The sequence below is a fragment of the Echinops telfairi genome, unplaced genomic scaffold, assembly GCF_000313985.2.
Source record: "Echinops telfairi isolate 266 unplaced genomic scaffold, ASM31398v2 ScPeMD7_7424;HRSCAF=8462, whole genome shotgun sequence".
Taxonomy (NCBI): Eukaryota; Metazoa; Chordata; class Mammalia; order Afrosoricida; family Tenrecidae; genus Echinops; species Echinops telfairi.
In genome coordinates, this window is record NW_022111324.1 from 44,970,343 (window position 1) to 44,983,531 (window position 13,189).

At 46.6% G+C, this 13,189-nt stretch overlaps 1 protein-coding gene across 1 annotated transcript in view; it reads right to left on the reverse strand.

Moving 5' to 3' along the window:
* The window catches only part of ZNF281 (zinc finger protein 281), a 31,788-nt gene extending 23,228 nt beyond the window's left edge, over positions 1 to 8,560 (reverse strand). The window contains exons 1-3 of the mRNA XM_004699786.3: positions 8,557 to 8,560; positions 7,809 to 7,986; positions 6,997 to 7,119 (exon numbers count right to left, since the gene is read on the reverse strand). Coding sequence (XP_004699843.2) covers positions 6,997 to 7,119; positions 7,809 to 7,986; positions 8,557 to 8,560 — 305 coding nt within the window. The remainder of the gene's footprint in view (positions 1 to 6,996; positions 7,120 to 7,808; positions 7,987 to 8,556) is intronic.
* Between the last annotated feature and the right edge of the window lie 4,629 nt (positions 8,561 to 13,189).

The window sequence follows — 13,189 nt, forward strand, 5'->3', positions numbered from 1 at the left end:
TCTAACCTTCAGTAACCCCACTGCTTACACGAGCTCCCGCAATGAAGGCCAACCCCTATTTGTTCCTCTGCCAGGTTAGGGGTGCCTGACCCCAAATCCTGGTCTTGTTAGTTGCCTACTATTCATTCAGCAGGTGTCCTGGTGGCGTTGTGGCTATGCATTTGGCTGTTAACTGCAAGGTTGGCGGTTTGAAAGCGCCGTCTGCACCAAGAGAGAAAGATGAGGCTTTCCACTCCTGTAAGGAACTAGCGTCTTGGAACCCACAGGGACAGTTCGTTCTAGCCTGTCCTATAGGGCCCCTGTCAGTCACAGCTGACTTGATGGCAGTGAGTTTGGTGTTGTGGTTAATATTCATTCAAAAGCTGCCCAATGAAAACTGAAGACAGAAGAAACACAAGCACATTAGAACCATGGTACTGGTGAAGACTATGAATGTATCATAGACTGTCAGAAGAATGAGGAACCTTGGTATGCGTTGGGCTGCTAACTGCAAGGTCAGCAGTTCAAAACTACCAGCCACCCTGTGGGAGAAAGAGGAGGTTTTCTACTCCCATAAAGAGTTTCAGTCTCAAAAACCCACAGAGACGGTTCTAACCTGTTCTTGAGGGTCACTCTGAGTTGGAATCAACTCAGGCGCAGCGAGTTTGGTTTTGAGGTTGGTTAGAAGAATGAGGGAATTAGCCTTAAAAGAAACACAGCCAGAATACTCCTTAGAAGTGAGGAGGGCGAGACTTCGGCTTACTTATTTTGGATCGGCCAGGAGAGACCAATCACTAGAAAAGAATACCATGTTTGAGAACAGGTCAGTGAAAGCAAGGGAAACCCTCCATGAGATGACTGCTTCCATAGTCGGGACAATGGCCCCAACATGCCAGCACTCATGAAGATGGCACCAGACAGGGCAGCATTGTATCTGGTATACACATCATCGCTACGATAGACAACATTTTATTTGTTCAAAAGCTCAAACTCACACGCCCTGCCATCAAGTGGCGGCTGACTCATCGTGACCCTGTAGGGCAGGGTAGAGCTGCTCCGGTGGGTTTCTGACACTTTACAGCAGTAGAGAGTCCTGCCTCTTTTCTGCGAAGCAGCCGGTGGTTTCAAATGACCGACCGTTCCAGTGGGCAGGCCCACGCATCACCACCATACCAGTGTTTGTAAATATTTTCATGGGGTCTTACATTTGCTTTTCTGGAGACTGATTTCAGTTTAGCTTCACAACATGGCATTTAGGAAGCCCTGATGGAGGCTTAGTGGAATACATGTTGAGCTGAAAACCACAAGGTTAGCAGTTCAAAACAACCAGCCACTCTTCAGGAGAAAGACGAGGCTTTCTGCTCTTGTGAAGAGTTATAGGGGCTGTTCTGCCGCGTCCTGCGGAGTGGCCATGAGCAGGCACTGACAATGGCAGTGCGCTGGTTTGGTTTACGTGCCGTCTTAGAAATGAGTGAGGAGGTAGAGTGAGGGTTGAACCCAGATTTGGTATCTCATCAGCTGGCATTTGTTCTCTTTGGAGTACACTGCCACTTAACAAATAAAATGGTGTCTTTTTTTTTGTTAAATCATTTTATTGGGGGCTCTTATCACAATCTATACATCCATCCATTGTATCAAGCACTTTTGTACATTTGTTTCCCTCATCATTCTCAAAACATTTGCTTTCAATTTGAGCCTTTGGTATCAACTCCTCATTTTTTCTCTGCCCTCCCTGATCCAACCCCCCCCCATGAACCCTTGATAATTTATAAATTATTATTATTATTTTGTCATATCTTACACCATCCGACATCTTCCCTGCTGTCCATCCCCCAGGGAGGAGGTTATATGTAGATCCTTGTAGTCTGTTGCCCCTTTTCTCCCTTACCTTCCTTCCACCCTCCCGTATCGCCACTCTCAGCACTGGTCTTGAGGGGCTCATCTGTCCTGGATTCCCTGTGTTTCCAGTTCCTCTCTGTACCAGTGTACATCCTCCGGTCCAGCTGGATTTGCAAGGTAGAATTGGGATCGGCTTTTCTTTCTTTTACGCATGTAGCGGCTGTCTCAGCTCACTTCGTGTGGTGGTGGGTAGCGGTAGCTTTCCACACACGGTCACGGCATGTCACAGAATAGAACTGCCTCATCAGTTGCCTGGGTTGTAATCTATAAAGTCTTTCTCCCGTGGAGGCATGGAGTGGGTCCAGTCGACTGAGCTTTCGGTTAACAAGTGGACACTTAGCCGTTGTACCACCAGACCTCATTTTATACGGTGCACCAGTTCTTGTATAAGATAGTGTGAATTCAAAGTCTTCTCTAACTCACCTTTAAAACGTGAACTGGACTAAAGCTACTGAACATACTAACTAATATGCCCGCCACATATCTTGAAACTTTTTACTCAGCAAATTTCTGGACCCAATTTAAAGTCTTAAGTAAAGATTAAGCAACTTGCAAGGGCAATGGATCTACTACAGCTCCTATCCTGGTTTGGGTCTCTTGCTTTGTTCACTGTGAGCAGTTGAGGATGAAGCCTTGGTTGCAGCATAAGCAGACTTCCAGCTTCACTCCATAAACAGTCACGGACTCGTTCCTAAATTCCAGGCCATTAGTCATCCTCTTCAACGCGTGTAGGCTACTATTACTGCTTGTATCAGGGGAGAGAAATTCCAGGGCTAAAGAGTACAAAATAAGACTTTGTTATAGGATCCCTGTTAGATTATTTTATAGTTCAACGGAAAAACAGTTATTTGGTGGCCTGAGAGCTACTCTTACAGCTGTTGGCTGACTCTCCTCTCTGACCAGGACACTGACTTCAGACCCAGTTCATCCGTGAGGCGCTGTTGAGCCTGTCCTGACGCACAGCACCCCCATGTACGACAAAGCCAAACCCTGCCAGCTCCTGAGCCATTCTCGCTATCCTTGTTATGTTTGAGCCCATTGCTGCCACTGTGGTGTTAATCATTTCTTTGATGGCTTCCCGCCCCCTCCCCCCCCACTTTACCAAGCCTGATGTTCTTCTCCAGGGACTGGTCTCTCCTGATAACACGTCCAAAGTCCATGAGATGAAGGCTCGCCACCCTTGTCTGTAAGGAGCGCCCTGGCTGTTCGTCTCCGAGACACATTTGTTTATTCTCTTGGCAGCCCATGGTAAACGGTATGACCAACTGGTAGGCTAGTGGTGGATTTCTTTCATAGAGTTTTTAAAAAGCAGCTTTGCATCTAATATGCTGGCAGCAAGGGTCGTGTATTCAACAGAAGCCCCTTTAACATTTAAAGAGACAAAAAACTAATTGTTCAACGAGATCATATTCAGATATTTGGGAGTGCCTTTGTGGCCAATATCCCAGGAGACCTATTACATGGCATCCTTCAGGTCAGGGTTTTTCAAAAGGATCTCTTCCGTGCTATTGAAAAAAAGAGGCTGGGGTTCTAAGTAGCTTTAAAAGTATCTACTTGCAGGTGCATCATCTGTCTACCCTCCCACATCCACTTACAAGTACAGGGAGTCGCAGTCTGCAAGGAAACACCGAGTACACCTAGCCACAGCCTCCACGAGCTGGAGACGAGAAGAATAGACCCTGCCTAGCTGGTACTATGTTACCATTATATTACCTTTGAGGACTACGGAGTGCCTGACCACCTCAGATGCATATGAAAATTGGACATTGAATCAGGAAGGCCAAAGAAGAGTAGATGCGTTTGAATTATGGTGCTGGCAAAGAATACTGAAAATACCATGGACAGCCAAAAGAACAAACAAATCTGTCTTGGAAGAAGTACAGCCAGAATGCTCCTGGCAGGCAATGACTTTGTCTCCCTTACTTTGGACTTCATAGGAGAGACCAACCCCGGGAGAAGGACATCGTGCCTGGTCAAGTCAAGGAGCAGTGAAAGAGAGAGGAAGACCCTCGGTAAGATGGATCGACACAGTGGCTGCAGCAATGGGCGCAGATATCAGAACAACTGTGCGGATGTCAGTACCAGGCAGTATTTCATTCTCTTTAACATAATAGGCTGTGAGACAAAACCGACTTGAAGGCACCTAACAACAACAGCCACCACGATTGAGCGCGCTGACTGCACTAACAATAGAACACGGGTTCCCAAACTTATTTGGCCTTCTGCACCCTCTTCAGAAAACATTGCCCCCTGGCAATTAAAAACTCTGGACTGTGGCCCACAATCTAGAATAAACTGAAAGTATGTGCTTTTGCAGCCCCAGTGCCCCCAGGGAGCAGTACCGCTGGCCTACTTTGGCAAACTCTGAAATAGAATATCCTAGAGAGAGTTGGAGAAGAGGCGGAACAACATTCAAAATAATAAAAACCACCAGTTTGAGAGACTGAGGGAACCCCTGAGACAGTGACCCTTAGCTGCCCTTCAAACCAGAAACAGAAGCCACTCCTGGGGATTCTGTTGTAGCCAAACAACACACACACCCATAAAGGAAACAATAGCGTCTGTGCTGAAGGAGCTGCTCATACAATTAGCACGGCAGATCAAAGGCCGGATTTGCCCTAGAACAAAGCACTGGGGACAGGAAGAGGCATGACAGACAGACGGCCAATGGAAATAGGGAACGGTTGAGGCGGGGGCGGGGACAGGAGCAGTAGGAAGAGTATTGTTATGTGAAGAGGAGCTCAGCGAAGGCCACGAAACGAAATGTGTGTGGATTGTTGAATGGAAAACTCGTGCTCTGTCCACACTCACGCAGACCACAATAAAATGCTGTGTCCTCCACCAAAAGACCACACGGGGTGTCTTGGTGTGACTCAAAAGAAGGACCAAAACCAATGGCCATTGAGTTGACTCTGGCCCAAGCTGACCCCAGCCCCATGTGACCCCATGGGTGATCTATAGGATTTTCCACCAGCTGAATTTTCTTCTGAGGTCCCTCTGGGGATTGAGTTGCTGTTGTGCTTCTTCCATGTGAGCTTTGTTGCTTCTCAGCTAGATGGCCGCTTGTTTATCTACAAGTCTTTAAGACCCTAGATGCTATATCTTTTAATAGCCGGGCACCATCAGCTTTCTTCACCACAATTGCTTATGCACCCATTTTGTCTTCAGCGATTGTGTTGAGAAGATGAGCATTACAGAATGCCGGATTATTAGAACAAAGTGTTGTTATGTTGTGGGAATACTTGAGTAGAGGCCCAATGTCCATCTTCAACCTTAATTCTTTATATATATTCCCCTCTCATTATATATAAATATATTTACATATGCACATGCCTTTATTTAGACCTCTATACATGTCCTTTGCCTCCTGGTTCTTTCCTCTATTTCCTTTTACTTCCCTCTTGTCCTACCATCATGTTTAGCCTTCATTCGGGTTTAGTAATTGCTCACTGCTACATTGCCCATGATTAAACCCCACTAGGCATCCTATGCCCTTCTCCCCATTGATTTTAGTTCACTTGTTGTTCCCTTGTCCTGGGTAGGTTCCCACACCCTCGACCCGTCCCTTCCTTTCTCCCACCTTCCCTTCTCCGGTATCCCCCCCGGAACCATCGGTCCCATTCTTTTCATCTCCTAATTATTTATCCTGCCTATCTTATCTAGATAGACATGCAGAGACATTAATAAGTGCAAAAACCAGGCAAAGCCAAACAAAACAACAAAGGAAGTCAAAACTAGCAAAACAATAACAAAAACAAAAATAACAACAAAAAGCCACTGACAAAAATGGAAAAACCTATAAAGAGCTCAAGGTCTGTTTGTTGGCCTTTATGAGTGTTTTTCAGTCAAGTCTGATGGGGTGCCACACTCTGTCTCCAACATCTCTTTTTGGTATTCCCCGGGGACTTCATCCCTTTGCTTCCATTGCTGCTCTGTTGCATGCCCTTAGTGTTTGCCCCCAGTGTGATGGGGTCGATTGGGCACAATTCCCACACTGTATCTCCAATGTTGTCCCCCATAGCACTATGGTTCAATGAGGGACATCATGTCTCGTGGTGGGGCCAGCCCTATGGTCCTCTCTGTGCATTGTCTGCTCTGAGCAGGAATAGCCTCCTGGGGGCTTGGGGGGCCAGGTGTGTTCCCCTCCCTCTACATCCCTCTTTGTTTCTCCTGTGTGCTCTGATCTGATGTGCCTTCTCCCCAAGCTGTAGCTTCAGTGCTGTCCTCTGACGTGCATTCTTCTGGGGGGGGTGGGGGGGTAGGTGTCCATAGTTGGGATTTGGGCCAGCCCTTCAGACCTCTCTATTAGTTCCCTGGCAATCTGGATAATCTTATCTCTGAGAAGTTTTCTTGAATTGTTTCTTTGGTTATCTCTTGCTCCTTTTTTCTCGGCTCTTCTCTATTTTTTGAATGCCTTGTGGTTTTAATAAGGAGGCATAGCTAGGGCTATGGTTAAAGCACTAGTCTGCTGACCAAAAGGTCAGTGGCAGTTCAAACCCACTCACAGAGCTTGCAGGGGAAGATGAAGCCATTTGTCTCCACAGAGACTTAGTCTTCCAAAGCTGATGGGGGCAGTTCAGCTGTGTCCTCTGGGGTCACTAGGACAATCAATTTGATGACAGGGCTTCCTTGTTTGAATATTGGAATTCCCAAGCAGATTTCCTAATTCCCCCCCCTTATGTTTTATGTCTTTATCTTTTTATTGTATTTTCTGGTTGTTTTTTTAAAATAATCATTTCCTCTTATCTTTTATTCGGTTTTATGTTTCTACCATACCAATGATTTTGATTTAAAAAAACTTTTGTTCTCTGAATTTTATTTTCTTCTCTTTCTCTTTTAAATTTAACACTGAGCAATAAAGCAAACAAGAAGTGTAAGGTGAGCTTCTGGTTTGTTCAGTATCAAGGTTGGGGCTGGGGACGGAGGAGAGTGCAGAGCCCGGTGTCCACCCCCACCCCTAACCCCCACCCCACTTCCATCTCTACTTTTCTTGCTGAGCTGCAACTTTTTCTTGCAGTGGAAACTTCTGCTCCTTTCGGAAAACCCTACTGTTCTGAAACCGAACCACAGAGGTACTCTGCCTCCTGAGGTCCTGCAGCTCTGACGTATGGGGCTGACCTTGGGGGGTAGCCAGGAGGTCCCCACGTGTGTGAGGTGTACTCATAGGTCTCCTTGTTGGGGTCCACAACAATCGATTTTCCATAATGTGGCTGGCTCAGAGACAGGATGCAGCTCTGGGGCCTATTCACAGATGTGGAGTAAGAAACGTCTGGAAAACCAGGGGGGGACTCAGCCCTCCTCTTTCAGACAGTTACACTGAGGGGACAGCTCTATTTTGGGCTTCAGTGTCGTGGAAGGGCTCTCACACTGGGGCCGAAGAGCAAAAGGGATCAGCCATCCAGCCCCGGGGAGATGGAAGCTGGACTACCTGACCAGCAGTCTTATTATCTGCAGGCTCTGCAAACCCACAGTAAGCTTGCTTCTGCAGGTCTGCCCCAGTCCTCAGTGGGAGCAGAGAGGGCAGGCCTTGTTTAAGTTTCTGACCCGGCAACCACTCCATCCTCGTTAGGGTTGGGGTCTTCTGGGGGCAGTCCGGACCTGCCAACGGAGCAAGGCCTAGCCCTTGCAGGGAGGCCGGGGCTTGGAAACATCATTTCTCCAGTGAGGCCTTGTCTGGGCCCGGCTGGCAAGCCTCATGAAGTTCTGCCTTTTTCTTCTTTGGGGTCCCAAGAGCTGCCTGGCCCTCGCTGCGCTTGGTGGCCTTCTTTGGCTTGTGGACCGGTGGCTGAGTGGGCCCGGGCCCCTCGTTGGCTTGCTTGTTCCCGTGTGGGCCTCCTTCTCCTCCACGGCGACAGGGCTGTGGATGGCGGAGCCCTGGGGGCCATCGCGGGCCCACGGGGCAGCCTCACGGCACCTCAGCCACTCCTCACCGCAGTCCTCGAGGCCGGCGCTGGAGGGCGGCTGCTTCCGGCAGGGCTGGCCGGCACTTCCGGCCCGGGCGGCACTTCCGGCCCGGGCAGCCTGGGGTGGACGTGAAGACAAGGCGGAAGCCATCGTCCTCGGAGGCGGCCTTCACAGCCTCGGCCTTCCGGGGCTGCTCCTCCGCGTCTGAGGGGTCATGGAGCCGTCCAGGGGCTCTCGGCTCCTCAGCCAAGTGGGCCCGACTCCAGGGGCGGCCTGGAGCTCGCTGCCATCTTGTTGGTGTCCTCCGCCCGAGGCCCCGGTGGGTGGCTGGCAACTGGTTATTTCCAGCAGCAGCACCAGGCTTCTCCCGACCCGTGGGCGCTGCTCCAAGCCCCGGGCTGGTTCCGCCGCCCCTGCACCGCGATAGCACCTCCTGCCATCGGAGTCGCTCTGAGGGGTTCTGGGCGCCGACATCTGGCAGGACCGCAAAGGACGGTGGGACCCTCTTTCGTAGTAGCTTGCTCTCACTTATGGATGCTAAGGTTATTCATGATAAGATCATTTTCTTCTACACGCTTAGTTTCCTCTCTTCCAAGTTGCTTCTCCCCCACCCCCAACCATTTTATTAGGCGCTAATTCAAACATCAGCATTTCAACGTTCAATCATATCAAACAGTGTTGTACAATCACCACCACCGTCAGTTTCAAAACATTGTCTTACTCCTTGATATCAGCCCCCCTTTTCAGGCCATTCCCTCCCCCGCCCCCCATTACCCATGTCCCCTCATGTACCTCCCTGGAACACTTACTCTAGTTATTGTCTCCCGAGATTTGCCTATCCTGGGTTTCATATGCCAAAAAACAGAAAACCACGTTACAGAGTCAAGAAGGCTACCAACCGTGACAATACAACAGAGACAAACCCCAACATGAAAAGAAAAACCTCACAAAATATTAAAAACCAGATCAAGCACAACATACATCAAAAGGGAGAGCAGATGACAAGGTTTTAACCATTCAAGTCAGATTTAGCTTTAATCTACTGTAGTCGTGTCTCCAATGCTTTCTGTCCGATAGCCAGGCGATTCCCATCCCTCGATTACGGTTAGAGGGAAATCACTGACGGCTTATTCCCTGTGTAGATTCCGGACAATTATTTTGGGCTTTCACTATCATCCATAGCCTTCTGCACACCAGAATCTCACAGTTTGAGCTCTGATACTATTCCCTCTGGATTTGGATGACCTAATTTACAATACTTAGATTGAGAATGCTGCTGTGCTTCTACCATGCGGCTTTAGTTGACGCCTCACTTAGGTAACTGCCTGTTTGAAAACAAGCCTTTAAGACCCCAGACACTATTCTGTCTGAGAGCTAGGTACCATCTAATTTCTTCACCACACTTTGCTATAACATGGCCTGGATCCCCATGGAGTGTACAGAGGCTTGGCCCAATGTGGCTTATTAGGAGCATGGTACCATGCATAATCCTCTCTTGAGGGTCCTTAAAAGTATTATTAGTCATTGTTTCCCCTCTAGGAAGTTGGTCCTCCTTTTTCTACCAATAGCATGTACTTGTTTTTTCCAAGATGGGTATGCTCGCTCCCCACATCACTCTGGTATGGATATCTGTCAGTCCTGGGAGAGCTCATCACACCTTTGCAGGACAGCCACTGAGGCGTCATCCTCCCCTCTCCTTCTCTCAAAACTCTGATTCCAGCTGACATGGGGAGCCCGCCACCAAAGTGGCCTTCAGTATGTGCATACATGGAGAGGAATGGTGCATGGGTCACAGGCACCAGTCAGGCTCTCTACTGAGCTGCCTGGCCAACCTCACCAGCAGACTGCACAGCCTGAAAGCCTGAGCCCGCTCCCATCCTGTTGTTCATCCCTACAGCAGTGGGCTCAAACGTATTTGTCCTTTTGTGCTTGACTAACTTCACTCAGCATAATGGTTTCCAGATCCCTTCATGTCATAAGATGTTTCAAGGTTTCATCACTATGTTTTAGGGAAGCATAGTATTCCATTGTGTGTATGTACCGAAGGTTTTTGTTTTGTTTTAATCCATTCTTCTACTGATAGGAATTCGGGCTGTTTTCAACTTCTTGCTATTGCGAACTGTGTTGCAGTGAACATGGGACAGCTTACTTTTGCTCATGATCTCTCTCTTATTCCTCTGGGGTGTATGCCCAGCAATGGTATTGCTGGGTTTTATGGTATTTCTATTGTCACTGTTTTAGGAATCACCATATCCTTTCCATACAGGCTGTACACATTTATAACCTGCCCCTCTCCCCCGCCCCGCAGTGTATTAGAGTTCCAATCTCTCCATAACCTCTCTAGCATTTGTTGTTCTCTGCTGCTGTTTTTTCAAATTGGGCTACTGTTGTGGGTGTTAGACGATATCTCATCATTATTTTGATATGCATTTCCCAGATGGCATGTACTTGTTATCCACTAGGGTGCCAACTTTTGTAGGTTCTCTAGTCAGGCCCTTTGCTCCCCTTTTAATAGGGTTATTTGGTTTTTTCCTGTTGTGAGTCCAAGTTACTTTTAAAAAATGTTGCTTGTGTCTATTTTGGTTACTTTGATCTCCGATTTCTATATTTACTGTCTATTTTTATTTTATAGTGGGACACACAGAGGATGTTGCCTGGAAGCTCTGTGCCTGAGATTGGGGGATTGCTAACTATGGGTCTCACCAAGGGGTTATGTATTCGATGTGAGAGTTTACACAGCAAATTTGGCTTCCATTTAATACTTTTTATACAAATGGTTGACATGAAACCATTTCAAGAGGTAACATTAATCAAGAACCGATGGTACTGAAGGAAGAAGTCTAAGCTGTATTGAAAGTATTACCCCAAAACAAAACAAAACTCACTGGCGTCAAATCAATGCTGACTCATAGCAGTTCCCTGTGGGTTTCTGAGACTAACCGTTTATGTAGAAAGCACAGTCCTCCAAGAATGGACAGAATGTCAATTGAAAATTTTTCACAAGCTGATGAAGCACTGGAAGTATTCACTCATCTATTCCAGGAAATTTGGAAGACAGCTCCTTGACTAACTGACTAGAAGGGATCCATATTTGTACTCATTGCAAAGAAAGGTGACCTAACAGAATGCTCAAATCATGGAATAGTATCAATGATGTCACATGCAAGTACATTTTTCCATCCAACAACAGATGCAGGAGTACATTGACAGGGAGTTGTCAGAGGTTCAGGCTGGATTCAGAAGAGGACTTGGAACAAGTATCATTGCTAATGTCAAATGAATCTCAGCTGAGAGAAAAGAATATCAGAAAGATGTTTACTAGTGTTCCATTGATTATGCAAAGTCATTCGACTATGTGGATCCTAAGAAACTTTGGGTAACAGAAGAATGGGAATCCAGAACATTAACACATTGTGTAAATGTGGAACTTGTGCATGCATCAAAAGGCAGTCGTGAGAACAGGAATACTGCATAGCTTATAATCAGGAAAGGTGTGTGTCAAGCTTGTATTATTCTCACCATACTTATTCAATCTGGACGCTGAGCAAATCACCAGGAATCTGGATGCTATGAAGAAAAATGCAACAGCAGAATTGGAGGAAGACTTAGTAATCACTTGAGATATGCAGATGACATAACCTTGTCTGCTAAAGTGAGGAGGACTGGAAGCTCTTGCTGCTAATGAGCAAGGGCTGCTCTTTATGGATTATGGATCACAACTCCCTGTAAAGAAGACCAGAATCCCCACAAACGAACCAACAGGTAACATCACAATACATGGAGAACAGGTTAAAGTCATCAGGCTTTTGTCTTTCTAGGACCCACAAACCATGCTCATGGAAGCAGCAGTCAAGAAATTAAATGATGCAGTGCATTAGGTAAATCTGCTGTACCAGAACTCTTTAAAATGTTGAAAAACAGGATTTTACTCTGAGGATTAAGGTGTTCCTGACCCAAGGCATGCTTTCAATTCCCTTGGACACATGTGGAAGTTGGACATTGATTAAGGAAGACCGAGGATGAATCGATGCATGTGAATTATGCTGTTGGCCAAGAATATTAAAAGTACCATGGACTGCCAAAAGAACACTGTCTTGAAAAAAATACAGCCAGAATATTCCTTAAAGGCACGGATAGCAAGACTTCATCTCATTTACTTTGGACATGTTGTCAAGAGAAATCAGTCCCTGAAGGGCATCATGCTTGGTAAAGTAGCAAGGCAGCAAACAAGAGGAAGACCTTCAGTAAGGTAGATTGGCACAGGGGTGGCAACAGTGGGCTCAAACAGAAGAACAGTTGTGAGGGTGGGGAAGCACTGGACAGTATTTCCTTCTGTTGTACATACGAGTCAGAACTAACTTGACAGTCCTTAAGAAGAACAACAACACAAATGATCCAGTGATTTAGGTACATTTTCACAATGGGTCATCATGACATCCACTCCTTGAAATATTGTTTCTAGTTGCCCCACCCTCTGCCCATAATTTTTGACAATTCAGTCTCCTAGAGATGATGTTTACTATTGAGGAAAGATGAGACTGTCTACTCCCATAAAGCGTTACAGCCTCGGAAACCCAAAGGAAGCAGTTCTCCCCTCTCCTATAGGGTCACTGTGAGTCAGATTCGACTAAGTGGCAGTGGTAGACGAGTTTTTGGTAATAAGGAACTCATTCTCATGGGTGGTATTCTTTACTTGATGAGCTACATGGTTATTTAGCTAAAAGTTGACTTCAAGGGATCATTTCAGTCCAAGGTTTAAAGCATAAGTTCCCAAACTTATTTGGTCTACCATCCCCTTTTCAGAAAAAGTGTACTCAGTGTCCTCCTGGCAATGAAGAACTCTTGCATGATAGCGTATCATCCAAGATAAAGTGTAGAACTTTGCTTTTGCAACCCTCTGGATCGTCGCAGTGTCCTCGGGAGTTGGTGGGGCAGGGGTTGGAAAGGGCATCACAGTGAGATCATCTTGGGAAGTCCTTTAGTCTCACCACTCCACAAGATCTGGACTTTGAAGGAATATGAGTTCTGTTTCATGTTTTTCTCCTATTTCGTGAAGACCCATTTACTGCGGCCCTAATTTGAATGACTGGCAGTGGTAGTCAGGCACCATCTAGTTTCTTCAGTCTCAGGGTAGTTCATGTGCTTTGTGTGGTTCCCAAAGTGGGTGATACGCTGTAGACTATTAGTCCTATTAGATGAGTAGACCTTTTTCTTCTGAGTTTCTAGTTTCTTTTTTTCTCTTTTGTTCTGGAGAAGTAGAGCCACTCACAAGTGTTTAAGATCCCAGACACTAATCACCACATTGAGATTCAAAACATGACCTTTGTGGACTATATTATGCAATTGATTCACCATACCATGAGCTGTCCTATGGCACTATGGCCCTAAGTCTTCAAACGCACAAAAC